Source organism: Synchiropus splendidus, chromosome 1, assembly GCF_027744825.2.
Source record: "Synchiropus splendidus isolate RoL2022-P1 chromosome 1, RoL_Sspl_1.0, whole genome shotgun sequence".
NCBI classification, from domain to species: domain Eukaryota; kingdom Metazoa; phylum Chordata; class Actinopteri; order Syngnathiformes; family Callionymidae; genus Synchiropus; species Synchiropus splendidus.
The window spans coordinates 19059674-19085374 of NC_071334.1; the positions used below are offsets into that span (position 1 = coordinate 19059674).

The 25701-nt window shown below is 42.9% G+C and overlaps 2 protein-coding genes across 7 annotated transcripts in view; both read right to left on the reverse strand.

Moving 5' to 3' along the window:
* Positions 1–11769: 11769 nt before the first annotated feature.
* Positions 11770–22233, reverse strand: fam20b (FAM20B glycosaminoglycan xylosylkinase). The gene is made up of 9 exons (XM_053852955.1): positions 22033–22233; positions 20451–20763; positions 20130–20377; positions 18479–18565; positions 18299–18408; positions 14483–14654; positions 12759–12950; positions 12595–12654; positions 11770–12519 (listed from the first exon to the last, which is right to left on the reverse strand). The coding sequence occupies exons 2-9, from the start codon at positions 20577–20579 to the stop codon at positions 12288–12290; spliced, it is 1230 nt and encodes a 409-aa protein (XP_053708930.1). The 5' UTR covers positions 20580–20763; positions 22033–22233; the 3' UTR covers positions 11770–12287.
* A 1001-nt stretch (positions 22234–23234) lies between these two features.
* ralgps2 (Ral GEF with PH domain and SH3 binding motif 2) overlaps positions 23235–25701 on the reverse strand; it is a 50733-nt gene continuing 48266 nt past the window's right edge. For all 6 annotated transcript variants that reach the window (XM_053863941.1, XM_053863931.1, XM_053863899.1 and 3 more), the window contains one exon: positions 23235–25658. In XM_053863941.1, coding sequence (XP_053719916.1) covers positions 25629–25658 — 30 coding nt within the window. In that variant the 3' untranslated portion in view covers positions 23235–25628. The remainder of the gene's footprint in view (positions 25659–25701) is intronic.

The window sequence follows — 25701 nt, forward strand, 5'->3', positions numbered from 1 at the left end:
CAACATCTTTGTTAGATTAGATTTGTTGGATAAAATAATGACTCTTGAAGCTCTGAAACAAAGACTCTCGATCACCGTTCATCATTGTGTATTTGATAACAATTATTTGATATCTTTTTTTTTCTTTACAATTAACCTGATCCTGGGAGGAAGGGAGTAGGAGTTGTTGTCCTTGTCTATGTATGATTGTATAGTATTGTGCCTTTATTGTTTGAATGTCGTGCATAAAATATGTAAAATCTAAATGAAGTTTGATTAAAAAAAAAAAAAAATCTGTATCTCTGTTTTCCTGTCTAGAAAAAACGTTATAGGTGGAAACATGTTTATTGGTTTCACCTTGCATGGAAAGGGTGTGGGTTTAATAGGAACAGTCTGCTGTAGCACGTGGGCATGTATTCCGAGAAAAATCACAAACCGATGAAAAATAACGCCTTGCAGTGGTCAAACTGTCAAAGCGAACCTTTGCCTTCCAACTGGAGTAGATGATGCTCAACTCGTGAATCAGTTATCAACACTTGACTAAACGGTGATGCCTTTCCATCGCTGTACAATAATCTTTGCTGCAGACAATTTCATGTATTTCCAGCACAATTTTATACTGACATTAGCATGGGATTATAATCTGCTAGTCTTTAACAGTCCGTGTTGGAAACCCTTCAGAGGAGGAAGGAGTGCAATGCCAAGGATTGAATGTCCATTGTCCAACCCGGATGTGTTGTCAGTTTACAACTTTCTATCAAGTGTCTGGTGCCCTACTCGAGTGCACACTTCCTCATTTTTCCACAGGGCTCTGTAGTTTTGGTGTTCCAGATACAGAACAAGAAAAGCAGGTTCTATTTGAATGAACTAAAATTAATCTACAACTGTTTTTTTGTGTAATTAATAATACCTTATTACATTGAGTGAAAAAAAAATGCAGTTTCCCAAGCACAAATGTGTTGAAAAAAGCATCATGACTTACAGTTAATGTGAATTGCTGACTCACACACATAGCCACAGGCAGGAGAGACTCTGTGTGGGCGTGTGGGAGGAGATGAGAAAACTATTATTGGCCAACTGTGTTAAGGTGTGGAATCTGCATGCTGATAAAACCTCAGTAGTTTGCGTGAATGAAAAAAAAAAAGCCACGTGGTGCCTGAAAATAGCTGAGCAATAAGTGAGTGTAAACAGTCTCAGACTTTCACTCTGGAACCTGTAAAACTGCAGATACGACCTACTGTTTGCCACTCTTTTACAAAGATAATACGGGAAATTTATGTTGTGATTGTTGATACTAAAAAGTGTATCAACAACTCCAAAACTCGCAGTAGATGCAGTACAGTGCTACACATTGTGCTACAATGTATGATGCAACAATGAATGTAACAGAGAGAAGGAAGTTATTTCGGTCACTTTTATCATTTTTCATGAATCAATTCTACTGTCTTAAAAGGAATTTTAGATGCAGACTCTAGAACAAACGATGACGCTATGTTGCTCTAACTGTTCTCAGATTATTATAAACATTCACTTCCTCTTGTTTGCAGGTACATCGCCTCCTCGAGTTTCTCATCGAGTTCCATCTGAGGGCCTGGTCAGGCACACCTGAAAGAACAATGAGTATCACAAGCGAGGTGGGCCAACTGCAAGAGACTGGAGGACTTTCCTGCCCAGCCACTTGATTCTAAGCTTCTAAGCTTGTGAACAATCAAACCATAATAAGGCCAAACCTTCATGAAACTAGCTTGATTTCGCTTACATCTGAAAAATGCCATCTGAAATGATATCTCTGGTTGACAAATACTTATGACAAAAGTCAAATGCAGGACCCGAAAAACTCATAACATAGCACCAACCAACCAACAGTGCACCCTCCTCTCAAAGTTGACCATTGTACAGGGTGATGTGAAAACAGAAATAACTGCCATCATAATATTCTATTGTGTGTACTGTGATGTAGTGCTTATATGTCTTCATTTCCCCTGCAAACATAACCTGTGTTTCAATCTTTGGCTGTGCTCTAAAGCTCTCATCAATGATGAATTATTCACATCATAAGACATCATAATGCATTTATGATGCTTTATACAAGTTGATAAAAATAATAAATAATATTTATAATTTCATTTGAGAATCATTAAATAAAATGTATAAAAATCAAAGAATTTAAATAATACCATGTCATGGTGTTATTATTTTACACTGTCCAGATCACATTTTTCCTCTCTAAGTATGTACTGTATGTCATGACTCTGCTCCTCTTTTGTCCCTTGAGTCATGTTTTTCCGCCTCCCTTCCTGTTCCTCTGGCACACGGCTGGAGCCAATGAACCCCTAATCACCTAAGTACTTAAACACCTGGACTCCAGCAACGTGTGCCAGATCGTGTCTTCCAGTTCCTGCGTTTCTCCCATTATTTCCCTTTCCCGGTGATTGCTCCTCCAGTTCCTGAGATTTGGACTTTTCTTGTAGCCCCCATGGTAGCTCCTGGTTCTCGTGGCTCTCCTTGTTTGGTCTCTTGTTCTGTGAGCGAGCTTTGTTTTTGATTACTTTGTCTTAGACCCTGGTGCCTGAGTTAGTGTTTTGTTTCTTGTCTATTTGTGTTTCCTGGTTTCTTTTGTGCTTGACTCTTGGTCCATTCTGATTTCGTCTCTCCTAGTTCCCTGTGGTTTAAGTTAGTTTTCTTCGGGTTTGGTGACGCCTTCTGTTGTGTTTAAGTACTTAACACAGGAGCAGAGTCATATCACTGTGATGCAGCCACTGAGACTATTGAATGTCCCACCCCTGTATGAACACAATCTTAATATTCTATTCTATTCTTAACATTCACCCACAGTCAGATCATCCTATCACAGAAAAAAACAAGATGTATTTATACATTTTTATTATTAAATAAAATATATGGGTATATTTACATATATTAAAAGCAAGATCAACCGAGTATATGTACATGATCATTGAGTGATGCTGCAGAGTATCTGTGGCAGACGAGGATCTGGTCACGGCTCATACTCTAGGATATGCACCGAAAGTATGTAAATATTCGACTGAGAGCGGACACTGATGGTGACGTCGTTGACCAGCTTGGCAGTTTCGTAAAAAAAGATCACTTTCTCATTTGCCTGTGGAGTGATGGTTTGAAGGGGACCTTCTTTTTTATCCCGAGTTTGCAGGAGCTCGATCTCTCTAGTGCCCAGGGCGGCGGAGATCCAGCCGTAAATGAGGTATGTGCTTCCTTTCTTTACAGTGAAGATGTCGTATTTTTCTCCTTCCTTTAGATCTGATGGTAGAGGGAAACAAATCCATCGTCCATCAGTATTTATGGAAGCAAAAGTCTGACTGAGGCTTACCTCTGTGGGTTACTGTGACGTTGACCTTGTCACTCTGTTCAGAAGAAAAAAAAGGAATTGAAACGATTAGAAGTGAAATGATGCCTGGCATTGTTTTGCATGTTTCATTCAGCTTCATAACTACATTACTACGCTGCATTTGATTTGAAAAATAAAAATAACAAGCATTTCTTTGCTGTTGAGTTCTCACCTGCGGGTGTGGGTCCCTGAGCATCAGGCAGGTGAGCCCTGCAGCTAAAGCCAAAATGATCAGCCCCATCACTGTCAGGGGAACAGCCACGTGCGAGAGGGGCCGAGGAGCCGGTGGACCTTCAGGCTTCAGAGTTGTCTTGCAACTGTCCATTGATATTTGAACAAGAGTTTCTTTCAGCTCTGCCGCCTTGTTCTCCATCATCCAGACTGTTGTTTGTAGCATTCTCACACTCAAGTTTATATTGTCTGTCTTCCCACACACTGAGGTTAAATTAGGCAATCCTGAGTGGGGTAATCCCAGATGCTGGCTCCGCCCTCTGTGCGCTGTGAAAATGGGAATGCGAGGACTCCCTCTTTGTGTCAGCGTAAGTGATCCACTCTCACTGCGTAAGGGATTGCCCAATCTTGTGATAAGACCTGAGATAAGCATCAGATGAGTCACCCAAGACCAGGGAGCTGGAATCCCTGCTTTGAATCGAATGTTACAACGGGGACCAAATCTGTCACATGCCTTCCTCATGATTGTTTTAAACCGCAGGAAGGCAGCAAAGAATTGTTCAAAGGTGTAAAGAATATTTCTCTCTTTTGTTTTCAAAGGTTAGGACCGTTAATGCAGCAGATGATGCCAGAGTATGCGTCAATTTCTGTCCTGCAAAACGTGTCCTGGGTTTTTTTTTGCGCTGGTATTTTTAAATGTATTGTGTTCATTAATTTAAGCTTCAAAATAACTATTCTCAACAAAACCTATCTGGCTACAGCTCCAGGAGCAAAGCCTGAAGTGCTCACCGGTGCAGATTATTATTATTGTTATTTATTAGTCCTTGTCTTGGTGCGAATTACACCTTTTAAGAAGTCGATTTTCTGCAGCCTTGCTGAGATATGAATGTGGTTTGTGCGGTAGAAATCCCTAAGCATCACCATCGCATAGCCAGCCATCATTCCCAGCCGAAACTCAATTTGCCCTCCTGGCAGATTCTCTGCTTACACCGATTCCAAAATCCTATTTCAGTTCTCTTTTCTTGTTTGAAGAAATGTGTTCAGAGAATTGTATTTGTGTTTGCACATAATTAGTAGGTACAAAGCTCATGACAATATGAACAGTTTCAGTCGATGTTCTCAGTGGAGGCTCCTGACAGAAACAGATCCGGTGTTTATCTTGAACGATAGGATGAACTTCCTGCTAGAGAGAAACTCCAGGGCTTACATCATTGTTGTTCTCCACCCCCGCGTTATAATTTGCATCACTGCTCTATTTCAAAACGGCCTGGCTGTGGTCCAGACTGCCACACTCCATCACCTGCTCACACACACCCACACACTCACATGCTCACAAACAAGTTCAAACACATGTGCGCCTTTATTTTGTGTGTTGGAGTTGCTGCTTCCAATGAATGAATGCTTTAGTCATTCATATTTTGCTAAAAACAGCCAAAATATGAATCACATCTTTTTAAATCAGACGGTGGGTGACGTCACTTGGAGGGCTTCGTTGTCCAGCTCATCAAACTATGGAAAGCATTTTTGGAATTCTGAATAGAAATAATAGTATCACAGTTTTTCTTCCTGTTTTCACATCTGACGTGATTTAGCTTGTTTTACCGTCAGCCTCTCCTCTTTCTCAACAAGTCTGCTGGACATGCATACCAGGCGTGACATAGCAAGAGAAAGTATTTCCAGCAACAGGCCGGATGCAGTCGCACAATTAAGCTACGTGACGCGCGTCTGCTCACAGTCATCGCTTGGCCGACACATTCTGATTTTTTTTTTTTTTTTTTGTTCCATTGACAAGTAAGAGAAACTGTTATCTTTGGGCTCATCATTCCCACACTCTCCACAGGATTCCAGAAACTATTCTTACAGTGTTAAACAGTGGGAGACCACGGGACTGAGTCAAGACAAAGCCTCGAAACTGGGGGTCAGTTGAGTGACATACAGAACGAAGCAGGAAAACTGAGAATAGAACACAACTGTATTTACTCAGTCTGTCACATTCGATAATGAATTCATATCTGCGCTGTTTTTTTTTCCCCAAATGATTAATGAATGGCGAGGGACCATGACTCCAATCTGAGAAAAATAAAGAGCTGAAATGTTTTCATGTAACAACACAAGAACACAGAAGAACTCAAGAACACCAGCAGCAGGGAAATGAAGCCATTTACTGAGCACATTATTGCACTTAGAGCACAGGTGGGCAAACGGTGGCCCAGGGAAAAGCAATTTAAGGCACTGAAAAAAACAAAATCCTTTACATCTTGCACCGACATGTTTTATCCATGGATATGTTAGAAAGATATACACCACTTCAAAAGACATTCTGGTGTTCATGGTCAAAAAAATTACTACAGTAACAACATTCAAGTTAAATTCAAGATACATTCCACTGTCTTTGGGTCTATTTTGTTTTTATTTCATTATAAGCTGGTGGATTGCCAAGGCACAGCTGGCAGAGCCCTGAGGAGCATTACTTCCAAAACTACGAGCGAGTTCATCACGTGGGGCCATCACTCTCAACATTGTTATGGAGACTTGAACTTGAACAGTTCCCATGATGCCTTGCAGCAAAGTCCACCAATCACAGCGGTCGATCTGTGAGATGTGGAATTTACAGCAAACAAGATTTATGTTGTCGGGATTGAGCCTTGTCGCTTCAGACCAGTGACATGACAAACGTTTCAGTTACACAAAAGCACTCAGAAGCTCTGCCTCCACAGACCAGCTCAGCAGCAGGGGAAGCTCCAGTGTCGGGGGAGAATTGACCTGGGCGAAACAAAACGCCTGTTATATTGGTGGCATGGGCTCATTTTCATCGCTGGAGCATGTTTTCGTAACTTGTCAGAAGTGATGTGATGCATCCTCACGAATTTTTAAGGTGGTAAACGGATATATCTGACCTTTCAGTGACGAAGACTGCACCGTATCTTATAGCCCCTTAGACGAAATTGAGTCTGCTACCATGCAACATCCTGCTTTGAAAGAGTTTTGTGAAGAAATTTGAGGTTACATTCCTCTTTTTACATTTTTTTTGTGCTAATATCTCCGCTTCAATACGCTCCTGCTGGCTTCTCCTGAGAACTCTGCTGATATGCTTTCACTGATGTCAATGTTTTTCTTCTCTCGATTACATTCACATTTTTGAGGTCAAGGCCAACAGACTGCTGCGTCACTGTTTACAGTCCACAGTGAAAATGGAGAATATCCGGCAATAAAACAGAGACAGCTGTAAAGCACGCAGACTTACAGTGGAGCGTAATGAAGGCCAGACAATTTTGGTCTCACTTATCATGCGCGAAACTAATAAATAAAGTAATAAATAAAAGTGCAAAATAAATAAAAATAGAGAGGTCATTTATCAACGCTTGCATGTCTAATGTGCGATGGGACTTTAAGAGATTAATTTAGAAGAAAGAATTATCGACAAAAATAATCAGTCAAATAATGCAGATTAATGGCGTATAAAGTGGGTGTTGTGCCCCCATTTTTATGGTGATTCCTCAACAAAATATGAACTTATATTATTAGCACGTATTGAGTATGTGGCCTCAAGCAGTCACATTGGCGTTTGAAGGGTTCATGGGGTTATTACAGGGTAAACCCCCTTCAGAGAAACAGGAGAAAACCTTTAAAAAGCATGTGTCGAAACCACTGACATTTCGCTTTCAGATTGTCGTGCAATAGCGTCATGATTAACACCAAGAATAGAGGATGCCACCCAATAACGCTGTAGGGAGTGTTTCCACTCAAGTTCCAGCCTGTTTTCCGATTGTAACCGAGCTCACAACGTAGGAGAATCTTCTTCTGAAAAACCTTTTGAACCTCGATTACTTTCACTTCTACCGAGGTTGTTATTGGCTCGCCGGCTGATCACGACGAAACTGCGTTTCAGCGTGGGAAGTGCAGTGTTTTTTTCCATTCCATTCCGTGTTCATTCCTTGTTGTTTCAGTGACTGGTTTTTATGCAGTAATCTAGATGTGATGATGGTGGTTGTGTGTACAGTCAACTGGAAGTGTGTGTGAATGCAAAGCAAACAGGTGGGATTTATCAACGCAGATTACTGGTGTGCACAGTTGATAAATACTTTTTTGTGCATATTCACATTTGAAATATCGACTGAATTTAATTCAATTCAATTTAACTGAATAGTGCTTCTTCATGCTCTGCTCACCATAGGTAGTGTGCAAGCGTGCGAGCATGGCTGGAGATGACCATGTATTATTGATGAACTCCACACAGCTACACAGCATGTGTTGAAATGTCCTTAAACTTTTAAAAAGAAAATGTTGGTATCACCAAAACCGGTTCAGATTGGATCAGAGTATCAGAGGGATTAATGCGATTCCTGCCGCCACCCACTCATCTCATCCATTTCCTTGTTTCCTCATTTTGCCTGCCAATATTCCAGTTCAACTGAACTCCATACCATAGATCATGGAGCAGTTGGTGTGGTGGCAGACCGTATTGCGTAAAACCACAGAATCATCCGCTCCACAGGTAGTGAGTACTTTGCCTCCAAGTGAAAAAAATCTAACTACCGACGGAGAGCGAGAAACCGGCGGTCAGGCCAATTCTTACGGACATTCATTTCAAGTCCATTAAATAGCTGAGCTAAGATAATAAAAACGCTGTCGGGCAAATGTGTTAATGTACCGAGATCTTAAGAGTTCTAATCCCAGTCAGAATTCACAGCGGCGTCCCAGCTCATAGTTGAGCCCCACAGTAATGTTCTTGATCTTGAAGGTTCCCGAGGAGAACAATTCCAGCGTGGCGTTATCATTCACCCGCAGGTAGACGAGGCTCTGCATCCTCTCGCAGATCTCGTGTCGAGAGAAGAGTGGAGAAAAAGAGTGGAGTGGTGAGGAACTTCCGGCCACTCGCAGCTGCAGGTCCCCGTGTGATGTCTTGTCCAGGCTGATGTAGCACAAGTCCATGTATAAAATGTAAGGTCCATTGCAGTGGACCTGGATCTTGGTCTTGGTCTCGTCCAGGTCCATCTTGTGGCTGCTGCTGACGTGTAGAAACTGCAGTGTCTTGTTGCTTTTGATGTCTGTGGTAGCAGAGGGCAATATTTAGTTTGTAACTGACCATCAGCAGTCTACATTCTAGAGCCGTCCTCACCTGAAATGGCCCCAAGTTGCAAATGGACTTCATCTTCATTTGCCTGTAGAGACACAAGAAAGAAGCTCAGAACATTTTAATGACAAATATTGCAGTATCAAAAGGTATGCAAAAGGTGAGCAGCTCATCACAACTACACATTTTACAGCAGCCATGATCGTGTTAAAGGTTTAAGTCGCACTTAACAGAGTGAAACCATTTCACTTTATCTTCAGACTTAATTTCCATTTATAGTATTGTCTCCTTTCCCTTTAGTTCATTTCATTTCTTATTCAACTTGTTTAACTCAAATTCACTATTTTTATTCAACTAATATACTTGGTTCCTGTCTTTACTGTGTTACATTACACCTATATTTCCTTTCTTAAATGTTACACAAATTAGGTTGCGCGAAAGTTGTACCAAGTCGAGCCCCGGTGGGGTCGGGCTCATGTATTCCAGGGGTTTCACAGGAGCTCAAGGGTGCGAATCACGGCGCTCTTTGCCCGGCCTGCCACACGCCTCGGTCGGGCAGGTCAGCCGACCGAGTGCCCCTCCTGATCCCCGGAGGTCCGATTAGACCCGGTCCCTCCCGGGTCCAGCCGGTCCCTCAGGCCGAGGGAGGGTCCCCTTAAATGTTATACAGGGGTTGGACAAAATAATGGAAACACCTTAAAGCTGTATGTCATCCACTGATACTCGTCTGTCGCGACATGACCCGAGTGAGGGTGAGACTGGCTCCAGTGCGAGTGGAGCTGGGTGTCAGAGTTAAAGGACCAAAGGCCCATTTGAGTTGTGAGTCTCTCGGTGTGTTTAAGTGTGTCAGTCTGATATTTTTCGCTGGAGAGCTTGGTGATGGATGTTTGGCACGGAGCTCTGGTGGCGGGTGGAACCCAACCATACTGGGGTACAAAGGAAGTGGCATATAAATTAAAGATTTTTTTAAATATATCTTTTCTCTATTGTGTGAAGGACGTCAGGAATCTGTAATTCCCAGTCTCTTCTTGCCTCCCATCATCCACTGAATGTTTTTTTTTTTTTATGGCTCAGAATTGTCTGTAGCTGTGAGTGGTTGTCTGTCTCCGGCAGGGGTGAGTGGAGTCACACCAGAAAGCAAACGCAGATTTCATGTCTTCACTCTCTTTAACAAAACGTTTTTTGTCATTGACGGATTATTCAAGTGTAAAATTGGAATTAAAATACATTAAATAAATGAAGAAATTAGCAATGTGAAGTAAAATTCAACTAGTACATATGTGGTATTCTGGTGTGGACGTGGTGAAAGAAGAGGACAGGAGTGACTAGGGAAGATGAGTAGTTGAGTATGTACATCAGCATTCCTCGGGAAAAGGCTGCGCCTGATCACATTTTTTACTGAGTTATTTAGTATTTCTTGTTACTCACCAAGTGCTGGAATCTCCAGTAGATGTAGAAATTGCCAAAAACACAAGTAGCCACCAGCAGGACTTGGACGAACAAGAAGAGCATCAGCTTCTTCAGTCGCCCTCCACGCGGACGCACCCGGGCTCCCTCAGCATCCATCCTCCTCTAGAGTCTTGAGCACACTGAGCATGCTGCTGAAGCTCAGTGGGTTTTTCTTCCATACCACAGAGAGTGAGAGTGTGAGTGGGAGAGGGGTGTGATCACCATTTCCCTTGATCTTCCTGCTACTGTGACAGACGTATTGCCTTCACTGATCTAAAGTTGAGTGAGGGAGGGGTGCTTCATTACCCCTTTGGGGCGGAAATACAGTCAAGCCAACTATTCAAAAGAAGGCTAAAAAGGGAAAAAGTCTATGACATGAACAGTTTTACATGTTTAACAATGACAGCTTGTTAAACATGTATATCATAGGAAAAATATTTCACATCGGTTTTGAAAAGTCTTGCTGTGCAGCTGGGATCGACCCAACACTTCTTTTGCTGGCTTTGGTTTTCAGCAATGAGTCCTGGTCAAGCGTGAGTAATTCTTGCGCTGGAATCAGGGAAGGGGTTGATCCTTGTGAATAAAATGAGATGCCAGTGAAATGTCATAGCCTGATGTCTCTCGGTCTGTTGAGTGGGGAGGGCTGCATGGGAGAATCATACCGCCAAGTGTACATGTTTTCCTGTCGTCTTCGGCAAGTGATGTCAGAGACACCAGGTGGAACCAGACCAGACAGGTGGCCCACTTCATATGAAAGCTGACGGTGTGGTGAGGCCGGGACCTCCCACGAGGCTTCGTGCAGAAGTTTCCCTCTGTGGGTGTCAGCACATCCTGAAGCCTACTCGCAGGACAATCGTGATAGCAGCACTGCCAGTGTGAAGAGGTAAAGGTCAAGTGAGCCGACGGTCGGTGATGATCGGAAAGCCTATTTGGGGAAATCCAGAGGAACGCATTTATGTGTCATCCATCAACAATTGAGTCAAGGGCCAGGAGACCACAAGACCCAAACAAACACCGGGCATTTATATTTTGGCAAATAAACCCAGAGTGGTAAAGGACAGAGAAGAGACAGAAGAGATATGAGTGTGACAGGCTCAACACAAACCCACGCACATCCGTTTCACGAGAAAGTGTAGGACAAAACGAAGGATGCTCGCTGCAGCCCGTTATTCCACCCGACTGAGAGTTGAGAAGAGATCAAAGACCGCAGACATGAGTGATGTCATGTGACGCTGTTCATGTGTTGCCAAAAACAAACACTGATGTCAATCTATGGTGCTGGGACCTCTTCTCAGGAGAGCACAAGACCACAGGGGTGGGCTCGATCCCCCCACCCCCCCCCACACCCGCCATGATAACCGAGTCTTTCAGGGTGGTAGCACCCTGGAAAGTATGATGATGTACTTGCCAGTGGTTTCTCCTGTACCTGGTTTCAAATACAGGGCCTTTCAAAGAATTTCGGTCTTTCAGCAATATTTTCAATGAAGTTCTGCTGGACAGGTAGATACTGTAGATACAGAGCTACATCATTGCCTTCATTCTTTTCACAGTGGGGGAATTCAACTAAAAGAACCCAGACAGTCTGGGATACCTGTCCTGACCATCTCTCAGACAGCGGCACAGAACACACTGTGGCTGTTGTTTGAGTGCAGAACACGTAGGGAGTTGTGCCAATCCTGGAACAGTACTTTGTCCAAGCACTTCTGTAACTACTCAATAGTCTTTAATCACATGACAGAAACAGTTCAGTCGACTGTAGTTTATTGATGAAGAACAACTCACATCATCATACTTCCTGAACCGGAAGCGTTCAAGTCTGTGAATTCAGTAGCTTTTAGAATATGGCACCTTTCCGCAGACACACACGGCGAAACCATCTTACACGTGTTCGCACGCAGGCACGCGCACACATACGCACTCACACACACAGAGAACATTTCCAACCACTGAGTCATTCAATCATCAAATCAGGTTCATATTTAGTTAAATAAGTTCATGATGCAGTGACATTGTTTCATGTGTTTACGTCAGTTCAAGTGGGGCTTCAGTTGAATGAAAAAGTTGATATTCCACGTGTCAACGGGACCAAGCTTGTTGTCCGGTACCGTGTCCTGGACTGAGCAGTTCGAGAGCAGGCTGAAAGTTCAGGAGTCTCACAGGCATGTGCACGTTCACTGCATGGATTTCGCTTCGGGTCACACCCCACCAGTGACTCATCACGACGACATTGCTTTGTCTCTCTTATTCCTATGAATGAGGGAGGTTCATCCTGTCCTCAATCAGAGTGTTATCTGGGCCCTGGGCCTCCATGCACTGCTTGACAGTCGCCATGACTCCAGACAGTCTTCGGTCCAAAGCAGTGAGGTGCGGCTCAGACATGACGGGATGAATTGGGTCGAACCCCAAAGCCTGACGCATCGCTGAACTGAGCGCTCCAGACTTGAGCAGGTTCAATCTGTTCCATGTGGAGACTCTGATCCTGGTGGGAGAAAATAGGAGGCCGTTTGAAAGTGAATTGAAAGCAGCGGCCAACTGCACTTGTGATGGTACTCACATGCAGCACTGATAGAGCGGCGCCAGGATGCTGCGCTCATCCACAGATGGATTTCCAAAACTGCAAAAGAAATTCATATATACTGACACAGCACTTTCAAGATCATGTAAACCAACCTATAGATGGGTCCAGATAAATAAAAAAAAAAAGAGTGAACACCTCACCTCTTTGCGTTGTCCAGTAGGATGAGCATGCTGGCACCGCCGTCGTCCTGAAAACTCTCATAGTGATGCCGGTCAGCATTCCCGATGAGAAAGTCAAATATGGCTGTATCGATGATGTCCAGGAGTCTCGGCCCGGCGTCATAGGGGGGCATTTTCTTCACGGCGTCGCAGTAGCTCTCGTCGTACTCCCACCTAGAGATTCAAGACTCATCAAGCCTGCTGACAAAATCAACTCTGGATATATTTCTAATAGTACAACGTAAAGACAAGTTTTAAAAATGAATATTACAGTGCCTGTAGATCCAATAAGTACGGACAGCACTGACGTAGCAGTACACAACATTAACTGAAATACCTCAAGAATCATTCACTTCCAAGACTTCGAACCAGTTCACCACTGAATTATACCACACCAGTGAATTATACAATGGCTGAACAGCATTCTACATTGTGAACCCAGCAGTGCCAAAACTAACATTCTGTCACTCTTCTTACACGAATGGCAGTGCTTCTCAATTATTTTCTGTTACGCCCCCGCATTAACAAGTAAACGTTTTTCTCAGAAAATGGTATCATTTGTCTAGAAAATTATTATAAGTACACCTCTGCATAACATTGTATCCTTGCTAGCATTAAGGACAAGAAAAAAAGAAAGTGATATAGATCAACTTCCAATAAAGAATAACTTTATTAAGATTGTAACGGAAAAGACTTGAAGGGCATCAACTTGCCTCAAAAAAAAACAAAAAAAACAAAAAACAAATATATATATAGGAAATGATTGTTGGTAGCAACCCAACCACCTCACACCAGGAACTTAGTAATAGTAAGTAATGCATTGACTGTTACTGCACAGGCACCATGTAAAGCCTCGTCGACTGGACCGTACTGAATTGTACTGAATCATGCATCGCCTGACCATGTCATCCAGAAGCAGTAGACATACAAGACTCCTCTTTCCATGGATACTTTTAATCGTTCAAAACGTGAATTTGCAGTGACATTTTACAAACATGCGCCAAAACTCATAGCAACATCGTCATCAAAAGGTGCCAGCTAAACAAAAAATACACAAAAACAATCAAAGCAAACTGAAGAATGAAGTAGGAATGACAGTGCCACAGGCTACACAAACAAGTGTGATCACAATGACCCTCACCAGCAAAGAGCAAAGGTTGAAGATATGATGTTGTAAAGGGTGCAAGCATAAAGAAGTAGGGACGAGTTTGCCGGTGAGGATTATCACGTACAGTTTAGTTTGTGTTCTCAGTGGCATTGCCATCCCTACCTCCTTCTTCAGTTGACTTCAACTGTAATCTACGCCTCTTCCAACATGTTTACGAGATGTAATGACCTGATGATACCAGAACTCTATCCAGAAAGTGGAAATGAAACCTCCCCTACTGAGAACTGCCGGAAGTATCATAAACAGCGTCTGCTTTCACCTCAGAAAGAGGCAGTAAAAACGGCAGAGCATGGAAGAGTGTGAGCAGTATCTATAGCTTTCACATGAACACAGCTCAAAGGCATTTGACACTCTGTGTAACACAAAAAAGAAGCGGTCGCCATCTCTTGATCCAAGACCAGCACTAATATTTGGCACCAGTACAACACATAATTCCAGGTAAAGCACATGTGCCGTAAATCGCATGCGAGGATTCAGGTTTTGTATTGGGCTTTGCGTATGAGGATGATGTGCGACTGGTTTACTGACTCATACCCACCTGGCCAGTTTGCCCTCTCTGTACGTGCGCCCCCATGGGTTCCTGTGTTTCTGCAGAGGCCAGACGTCTGGCAGCCAGAGGGTGACTGAGCCCTCCATCATCTCTCCCTCCGCACATGCCGGCTCGCTTTCCCTGCAGTAGTAGCACTTTCCATAGAAGCACGTGTTGTTTCCTGCACCGGGGGTGGAGCAGAAACACATTTGGCTTTGAACAAGCTCATGAGTCAGCAAGGAGATGTGGGAGGAGTTACCACATGAAGAACACAGTTGCTGTAGTAGCAGGGAAGCTCGAAGCGTCATAACCAGAGCAAAGTAGCTGCACAAGATGAGGGGAAGTTGTGGGGAAATTTTCAACAACAAAAACAAACTGATGGCAAATTTCATACAAAAGAGGTCAAGAGTGGGTTATTTCACAGTTCCTGTCCTGCTTCATTATTACTGCCACCATGTAAACAGGACGTTAAGCATAAAGAATGTGTATTTTAATTCGCTCTATCATTTTTGTCATATCACATCTAAATAAATCATTTTCAATAATGACTCCATAATTTACATCCTTTAGTGTTAACCATTTTACTTCCCTTTTACGTATTTTTTAGAATTACAGACTCCTCTGTGTGAAGGTGTATTCAAAGCTCTGACTCATCTGCATCAAATAAAATATGAGCTTGTTCGTCTTTCTGAGATGAGAGATACTTACGGGTGCAAGACTGAATTGCGACATCACATTTTTTGGGGCCATTTTCAGGCACTGGCTGCAACTGAGGTACAATGTGCTGAAGGGAAAATGTGGGACCATTTTGTCCTGAGCACTTGATCATATTAATATCTAGCATCTTGGTGGTAAGTCCAGAACCTAATGTGAGAGTCGGTAAGCGGGAAACCTGACAGCAAGTTCTGTTTTTCCATTGACTACAAAGGCAACATCAGCTCTCAAACGTGATCATTCTTGGAATGGCACGCTCTTAGATTAAGGCAGTCATGAAATCAGAAATTAGAAAGAAGCGAGATGATAATTAGCAGTGAGTGCTTATCTACAAATCACCTTCAACTCCATTTGAATGTCAAACTGAAAGTAGATTTTCACTGTAATCACACAGAAACTACTCGGTAAGCTGTATGCCAGTGGAAAATGAAGGTACAAGGTACACACGATGCTGTGCTGTGATAACAACCACAGTATTTCTCCACGGAGACAATATTTTCTCTCTTATGAAACTATTCTCATATATCAACATTAATTCAAAGATAATTACAAACTTTCAGGATATAAATATATTTTTTAAATAAGTTCAATTGTTGTTCTTCAATGGAGATGAGAAATCCAATAATAAATACAGCATTTAAGACAAGAACAAAAGGTTTTCGATAGAGTGTTAAAACTATTATACTCCGCAGCATTGCAAACAATATTCACCAATAATGATCTTCTGCAGAAGAAATATCAGATGCACACACGAGCTCGAGCAATATTCCTACATCCATGGTTGTACGAATACATTGAATGAAAAGTTCATTTTCCAAAAAAAAAAAAAGGACAGAAAAACTAGAAGCGTCATTTTAGCAACATGAGGCACCAGGCTGCTTCTGGGACTGTGCACCAGGGCGCATGGTAGCCCTTTTGCCAAGAAAAGCAGGAGATTTCAGCACCGTATGCCCCCCAGGAGGGTAATTTATGAAGGGCTTTGTGCACTCTCATAAATCAGTAGCAGATCTCTTCATAAATTAATTGTGATGAAACGTTACAGATTGGAGTCGACTACATTATTAGACCAGAGGGACGATGCTACGATTGTCAAGTGCATGATCTGCTGCATTACATGCATCTTTTTGCTTCACATAAGGGCAAACATTTCTTTACATCTGACGCTTATTAATAAACAACTTATTTTATACAATATAATTTAATATTAAAAAGAAAAGCCTACTGTATATAACTATTGCTACATAATTACATATATCCTGCTTCATATATTTGATGTCTTGAGTATGTATCTACAGTGCAGAAAGTAGTAGAAATGAAGAAAAAACACAGAATCAGAAGGTGTGTCCAAAGTAATTTTATATAAAAGTAAACCACGGCACAGTGGAGGAACGGTTATCAGGGTTGGAATCCAGCACAGGACTTTTCTGGGTGGAGTTTGCACGTTCTCACTGTGGGTTTTCTCTGGGTTCTCCAGCTTCCTCCCACAGCCCAAAGGCATGTTCACTAGGTTAATTGGACACTCAACACACTAGGTGTGTGGGTGTGTGTGTGTTAAAATGACCTAGCCTATGCAAATGTCTTCGCTAAGAAGCTGATGAATACACAACCACTTTTTACACACAACTTCATTCCTTTATAGAGCAGGGAGTCATTGGTGAAAAACACAAATATGAAGCGGTTATATCAACCTGACCGCCGCTTCTGTTTTTTCCCCGTTACTACAAGTGTGAGCCCAAATGCCATATTAGCTGTCAAACATGCTCTCTTTCAAAGGTCAAGCCATCAATGGGTCTCTTTGGTTAAGGCAGTCATGAAGTCAAAGTGAAAGACTGGAGCAATAAGATAACCAAGTGATGGAAGCAACAGAACACCTTCTATTATACCTCCACTAGAATGTCAGATTTAAAGTAGACTATGGTGAACAGTACACAACATGTGCATACGTATAAAATAAATCAGGCGCACAGAGGTATGATGCCGTTGAACATCATCACAGTGAAAGGGAGAGTTTAGTGAGGGAAAAGTCTAACGCTGTTTTTGATTTTGTGATTTCAGCGAGGGGAAGTTTGAGCCATCCAACTGGAGACAACATGAAAGCATATTGAACAGAAGAAACGCTTTGAGAATCCCATCAGTAGGAAAACCTTCAAGTTGCCCGGTACAGTGGAAAGAAATGTGGTGCTGGAAGATTTGACCAAGTGGCACACGGCTGAGACCAGGCTGGTGGAAATTTACCTTCAGAGAGTGCCTGCCGATGATTGATAAAATACTGGGCCCAACACCATCTAAATTCTTTGAAGTGTGTGGGAAGGACATCAAGGTGGCGTGTGGTCGGCTTCATAAGGGAGAATGTGACGGTTTGGTAATCGGTGAAATCTTTTCTAAGTAGTGACAAAGGTGGAAACTGTGTTGGTAGCAAAGGATCGGCATTTTGCCGGACTGACGTGTTACCTCATCCTGATGACCTTATTGATAAAAAAGGTCAGGAATTTTTCATACAGTACAACAGACCTGTCTGTAAAACGTGGAGTACCAGGAGTGGTCAAGGAGTTTAAGATGTGGGAAAGACTTGTTATTTCATCCTGATGACTGTATTGATAAAAAAAAGGTCAGGAATTTTTCATACAGTACAACAGACCTGTCTGTAAAACGTGGAGTACCAGGAGTGGTCAAGGAGTTTAAGATGTGGGAAAGACTTGTTATTTCATCCTGATGACTGTATTGATAACAAAAAGGTCAGGAATTTTTCATACAGTACAACAGACCTGTCTGTAAAACGTGGAGTGGCAGGAGTGGTCAAGGAGTTTAAGATGTGGAAAAGACTTGTTATTTCATCCTGATGACCGTATTGATAAAAAAAAGGTCAGGAATTTTTCACACAGTACAACAGACCTGTCTGTAAAAAGTGGAGTGGCAGGAGTGGTCAAGGACTGTTTAAAGAGATCACGCCTTAAAAGACAATAATTATCTTTTTAAAGACAAAGCTGTTTTTCCCCCATTCCACTTTGGTACAATAACAATTTTTAAAAAAATCATTCCTAGCGTTTACTCTTGAGAGGGTTGGGATTATGCTGCATTTGGCACAAAGAAAAGGACGGCAAAGACACTGACCTTGCATGAGGAATGTGCTGAGCAGCTGATCTGTGGCGACGGGTTTGATTTCTGTGCGCAGATTGACAAACCTTCCGACCACCAGAGGCGCTCTCCTGAACCCCAATATCCTGTAAGGAGAAGAGAGAAATATTTTCAAGCAGCGTTGCGAAATCTATGTTGAAAAAATCTGGCAAAAACCTGTCGAGGTGGAAAGCTGCCACTTCTGCATTGTGTCTGTCATAGCCTGCATACGGTTCTCCTTCCACGACGTAGTCTCTGTTATATCTGGAAAGCAGCAAAGACAAGTTTGGTCCAACAACAGCATCAGTGAGATGTGCTAGGTCATTTCACTTTTCTTCCGCTGGTTCATGTACCTGCATAGACACAAGTCAGTCTTTTGTTTACTAGCAAGAAAAACACTGCAGTAAACTGCAAGGGAAATTCAGTAGGACATTTGGACTTCATAAAAAGCAACATGGGGACAGAATGTGTAGTCCGTGTTGGTCCAACATTGCTTTGCACCAAAAGTAAGAGATCAAAGGACTCTATGGTACAGTGGCGCAGAGGACCACTGAGTCCCTTGGAACAAGCGTGAATAAATTCTTCTAGGTGTTTAACTGTACGCTGCGTTTGATAAAGACATGAAACAGCTAGTGATGCACGACAACAAAATGTTTTGCCCAAAGCCATAGAAGATTTTAAATGCTTGCTTGAATATTAAATAATACTGAACAACCAATGTGGAAAAAAGCTTTTTACCATTTTTTTAAATATTGCATAAGTGGTGGAAAGGCATTTTATACGAGTACAAAGAATTTTTTTTTTTTTCAAAAAAGATTTCAGACTTCACTTTTCAACTAATAACAGTAAAAAAAAAAAATAGGCTGACAAACAACAGAAGGCTCTAGATAGTTTTGTTAAACGCTCATTGAAAACTGCAATTGTATTCTCGCTCTCCAACATAAGCAGAGTTCAATAATTTATGCAGACATTTTGAAGAATACTTCGCACTAAAGCGCCACCATGACGACAGTCGGAACTAGCAGCGCTAGGTACATGACACCACGGATAACTACATAACTACTAATTGCTACATAACAATTACATATATCCTGCTTGATATATTTGATGTCTTCAGTATGTATCTACAGTGCAGAAAGTAGTAGAAATAAAGAAAAGACACTGAATCAGAAGGTGTCTCCAAAGTAATTTGATATATAAGTAAAATGCGGCACAGTGGAGCAATGGTTATCAGGGTTGGAATTTTGAAGAATACGTCGCACTAAAGCGTCGCCATGACGACAGTCGGACCCAGCAGCGCTTGGTACATGAGAGCACAGATAACTTAGAAGTGGAAATGTGTGATACAGGGGTTGGAAAGTCAAAATCAGTTTGACCTGTGTTGAACCACTCCTGTTTGGTCACCAGCCGACAGGGCAGAGAGAGGTGAGTCGGTGCTGCCACTGCTGAAGTGGAGGATTGTGTTGCCAGATTCCTGTCACCTCAGAATTGCGTTGTTGATTTGAAGCGATCGTTCAGGCTGCTCTGCATGGTTTTGATGGTGTCACACACCACTATTGGGCATCTGTGACTCTGTATGTTGTTTTTTTGCACCACCGAATGCTCACCGCATCCCTACAAAGAGCACATGTATGTGCCGTCGTATCGTACAATGTACCGAAGCACTTTCCCAGTAGGAGGGATACTCACCAGCTGCTTCTGATTCAGTCTCTGCGGCTATCTATTCTTTGGCTTCCATTTTAACATGTTGCATCACTGCACACACCAATGACAGTCATGCTGCATAGAAACTTTTTCACTCACATATGCACGTAACCCTGAGACATACCTTTTGGGTTTGAACACCACTTTCTGTCCTCCATCCAAGACTAGCAGCGCCTTCAGCTGTGTCCCTTTATAACCCACATCTGCCCGCTCAATCTTGGCAGTGCTGAGAGCAGTGAGTACCGCAGCCAGTTCTGGGGTGTCCTCTGGGTACACCTCTCTTGGACCCACCCACTGACTGGCTATCTCCCAGGGAGACTGAAGAGTGTGTGTGAGACGGGCTCCTTGAGAGAGAGAGAGACTGGCCTCCATCTGTTGTTGGTTGGAACACATCCATTATCAAGTTATAGTGCGGTAAATCACAAGATAGTTTCTGAGTGCCTACCTTACGAAAAGCTCGCAGGTCCCGCCTGCTCGCCACGGAGCCTTCACCACCATCCAGCAGGAAGATCTTAGCCAAGCCCAGCAGGAGGAGTATGGCACACAGCACCACCATGCGCTGTTTGAGTTTCATCTCCTCGCTGACACCCCCCTCACCCAATGATGTGAGTCTCCCCCTTTGGGTCCCCCCCTCACCCCTGACGCATGGTACCCCAGCTCTGGGCCTTCTGCCTCCCAGACCCACTCTTGAGAAGGCAGTCGGATTTCCCTTTGCTTGGGTCCTCGTGTTTCAGTCGAACAAGAATCCCGAGCTCAAGCTGAAAGAGAGAAATAAAAAGCTGGCCTGTCAACACTGCAGTGGAAAGTGATTGATTTTGCTAGCACGTTGTCATTCGCCCTGAGGACAGATGCTGACCCACTACAGCCGGCTGGAACTGCTGTCCACGTCACTGTAGAGCAAAGACCCGGACATTTAACTTGGAAATAATATTCCACGCAAAACTTCAAATCTTACACATATTCAGGCCTCTGAAGATGAAAATGTGAATGTGAATTATTTATACCAGCCTGAAGGAATGTTTTTGAAGCTGTGCTGGCATGAAGAGCCTGGAACACCTTTAGTAGCAGCTCTTACCAAAATGGTTAACGGATGACACACCTCAACGCCGCACCTCACACCTACACCAAGGCTCAGATAAGAAGTATGATCCAATTGACCATCTACAGCAACTACTACATTCGTAAAACTTGTGATGTAAGGATCAGCCCTTTTTTTTATTCACGATTGCAGCCATATTGTTCGTCTAGCGCAGAAGCAAGACTTGATGACGGATGTCGGTGTATGATTCCTGTTTGTGAAAATGTTTAACAAATTATATACATATCCTCAACCTCCAGTCGAATAACAAATGGGAGATTTTTAAGTTCCATTATGGGATTTCACTTCAAAAGAGAGTCCACGCCTCCATCACCACCAGGACGGTGCATCTGTGTCAAAGACGGTTGTGTTTGTCTGTTCAACCAATATGAAGCGATCGATCAGGTCAGTGGCAACATGCTAGCAGATGTGCTATAGCATCTGGAACTGCGTCCACATGATCGCGGCGCAGCCACATAACAAATAAGAAACGGCAGGCGCGTTACTTATCCGGTCTAACAGTAACACATTAGTGCTCGCGTGGGCGACACTCGGAGCAGCAGGACCCGTTCTCGCAGTTAGCAACTGCAGCGGGTAGCGTTAACGGTAACTAAACCTCTAGTAGCGTAACAGCCTCCACATCGTCACCAGTCCTTGGAGTGAGCCGGCTGTTGTTGACTCAGCTCAGGTCTGGCCACGCAGGCAATCATGTTCACAACACAATCGCTCTTTCATAACACGGATGCGTCCGAGACGACGGAGAAACTCAGCCCTTCCGAAAAGAACTCATCGCGCAAACGCTCCCTGACATAAAAAATATGAGCTGGAAGTTGGAGCAGCGGAGAAACAGGAGTCTCGTGTCGGCGCTAGCCGCCTAGCATCTCGCCGTACACCTTGCTGGAGGAGATAGCTCCAGCTAGCTCCAGCGCGTCGACAGCCTGCCTCTTACCTGCGGCCATCGGGCGTCCAGTGTGTGTGGAAGGAGGTTGAGTTTTCATAAAGTTGTTCATATAAATGTTATTAAAAACGATAGCCCCGCTGCTTTGAGTCGCGACGGTTTGTCATTCCCTGCTCCCATCGGTAGCTCCAGTCCCTCCGCCCTTTTCCTTCGACTACGTTTTCAACTGAATACTTCCTGGTGGTTGCAGAGCGTCTGGTCACCGGCAGGTGGTGCTGCCTGTCTGTGTGGCTTATCAACCGCAGGCAACTGATCGCCACCTCGGAGTTCCGTGGAGACACTAAGGCGCATGATTTCTGGAGAGAGCGTTCGATTAACCGAACATGATGCCAGGTGGATATACAATACTTCGCTTCGATTTCCTTCTTCCCGTTCAGCTTGAAATGGTCCATGATGAGCTGCCAGATTTGAGATGAAACATCTGTAGTGGCTCCAAAAATGAATAGAAGAAGCAGTTGCTCCACTCTGAGTCTCTGGCTGGTGACTAAGCTCCTCTCACTCTAAACTGAAAGAGCATCCTTGGCTTTCAGAAACCAGCCGATCTCACAGTTGACTTGAATGGTCTACCACTTAACTGAAGACTGACTATGATGTGGCAATGTTTGTGATTTAATGGAAATAAATACTACAAATAACAACCCTATCTCCCGTATTTATAAAATGTGTCATGCACTTGCAGACAATAGTTAAAGTCATGGGAGGAGTTAGATCTTTTTGTGCATGTTGTTGGCTTGATCTCCAAATTAAACAAGAAACATTTAACTCTGGCAAGCCATTACACAGAAGCTCAGCATGTTTGCTCTCATAGTTAGATCTCCTGTTGGAAAGATGACCACTCACAACAAAACTGGCTACAATTCATGTGATAAGTAAAAAAAAAAAGAAAAGAAAAAAAAAACGGTTTATTGGTCTTAGTCTTCACACCAGGCAGTACATCACTCAACACAGAGGTCACAGCACCGTCTTAAGGCAGGACATAGGAGACCAAAATAGAAACACAAACTCACCCAATTGGGAGGAGGTTAAAGGTCATTCACACTCTCACCCCCTTCATTGACATGACGCATGTGAAAAATCAGTGATTGATGTCTGTTAAGCAGACCAGAGGCCACAGTCCCATTGGTGTCGCTTCTCCAGTCAACATACTGTGTCTCCGTGTAAGGATTTTAAAATGTCATCAGAACAATTTTGTGTTTTTAAAAAAAAAAAAGACAGATTCACTCAAAATTCAATGAAACTTGTGCATTTGCTGACAGAACGCTGATTCTAAAATGACAATTCCAAACAACGTTTTAGTGGAATACGTCATTACAGTTGTTCATAAACTTTTTTTTTTCTCCTTGAAGTGGAACTGCAAACTTACAGATGGTGGCCTTATTTTGACTGTACAATACATGGACATTCATTTTATTTAACAACCAGAGCAGAAGAATTTCATATTAAGCGCTTAGAAAAAATAGGGTTCACATCAGCAATGCCTAATAAAGCCTCTGTGCTCTCATGAGCGGTTAAAAAAAAAAAAAAACACATCTCATCTTTTCCATTGCTTCCATCGAATATTAAGTGGACTGGAGGTTGGCTGCAGTGACATCTTCAGCCTTGAATGTCGCAGGACAAGCTCCTCTCTTTTGTGGTTCTCTTCTTACAATAATAAAAAAAAAATCTTTCAGTGTCCACTATGGTTATTACCAATATAACAGCTGTTTTCTCGACACACTTCACCATACATGCATGCAGCTGAAGCTCTAGCTGCAGTCAGTCACATGGATGATAAGGTAGCTGGTTAGCACGCTGCTAAGCAGCAACAGCAGCATTGAGTGATTGCCTCAGTGGCATGAATTATTTAAAAATATTCACATGTGCAGGCACATCCAGCAAAATGCTGCATTGCACCCGACTTTGGCTTTTTCATTCTTCCACAGGTTCATCTACTGTCACATCTCTGTCGGGTCAGAGTACACACATCTTTTCTTGGAAGGGCGATCGCTACAAACACTGATAGACAAATTCATTTTTGCATATTTCTTTTAGAATTCTGGCTTTCGATGTGATCAAGATTCTACGTGCACATTATTCGGGATGCAATCCTGCAATGAAACTGCTAACTCCTCCACTGTCTCATCAAGTTATAACTCATGTCACCTCTGATGTGACGGGGATGTAATGTAAACACACAATGTAAACAGCTGGTGTATAAATGAGATTAAAGCGTTACGCATGAATGAGCTGAGAGGAATTTGTGGCTGTCACCTTTAAAGAGCATCAGTAATACACCATTTCTGTGACGCACTGTGAGAATTTCCGTACCTGCACATGACTCTTCTACACTTTCTGTTGTGACGCTGATATCGCTTGGCACTAATTACGACCAAGGTGCATGTGCTAATCTAAATCAAAGGGGTCTAAAATTCAGCTGGTAACCAGAAGAAAAGGGAGACATAAAATTCACATGAATATTAAAAAAAAAACAGTCAAAATAAAGGAGCATGACAAACAAAATGTGACATTCAAATGTAACAGACAAAACTCTACTGACATGCATGGTCTACTACATGTTAATACTGTGTACTGCACCATCCTTCCCAAACCAAGGAGAGAAAAACCTAAGAAAAACACTATTTACAAATGACTGTGTGGCTCCAGGTAGCTTTCAAAGTCTGCTCCAGACCAGAGGAAGGTAAAATGGTGCATGTGTGTGTTGCTCTCTCTAAATCTGTTTCACAGTCTGATGTCTGGAGTGTTTAGTGTGCAAGTCTGAGCATCTTTCATCGGACGCCGACCGACCCAGAGCAACTTGAGTACATAATACAAATACACTTAGTAATCAATTCCCATCTTTCAACACTTCTTAGCTTAAATATTATTTGTTATCGTACCAAGTAGAATTTAGAGGACAATAATCACGAGAAATCAATGTCTGTCGCATGAACACACACGCACAACTCTGAACGCTAAGCAAGTATATGAAGGAAGTGTATTCTGCAACAAAGTGGAACACATTCAGGTGAGTGAATTGCTTGTGCTGGGTTTGATTGCGAGTAGCCCTTTGGTTGCAGTTTTATTCATGTATGTGTGTTTGTGTACCATGTACGTCCTTGTGACTTCAAGCCATGTGACCAAACATACCAACTGAATCTATGCGTACCATCTAATCCAGAGAGAAAAAAAGAGTTTCTAAATCTTCATTGTCTCGCTGGTTATGTTCCAGTGTGTATGCGCATGCTGTGGCTGAATGATTCCATTCATGTGTGCACTTGAAACTAGCATATGTGCATGGTGTGGGGGAAGATAAAAGATGCGCTTTAAAAGAAAAGAAGAAAAAAGATTTTTCAGGTCCATCGGGGCCAGTCTGTGGGAGAAGTGACTCCACTGGAAACAATTGGCAGACGGGAGCAGTGGCGTAGGTCCTCGTTCAGTAGTTATCGCAGCCGGCGTTTTCATAGCATCCTCACAAGAGTGCACAGGCTCAGGGTAGTGGATTTAAGGCAGTGGTGACAGGTGAGGCCAGGGCTCTCTTCTGAGGATCGGTGGTCAGGGCTCATGGCAGTGAAATCGTCTCCTCATTCCGACGCCTGCTAACGTCTTCCTCACTCGAATGACATCAGGTTGGCTGGTACCTGTTGAACAAACTCAGATGAGCAAAGAAGAAAACATATGGGG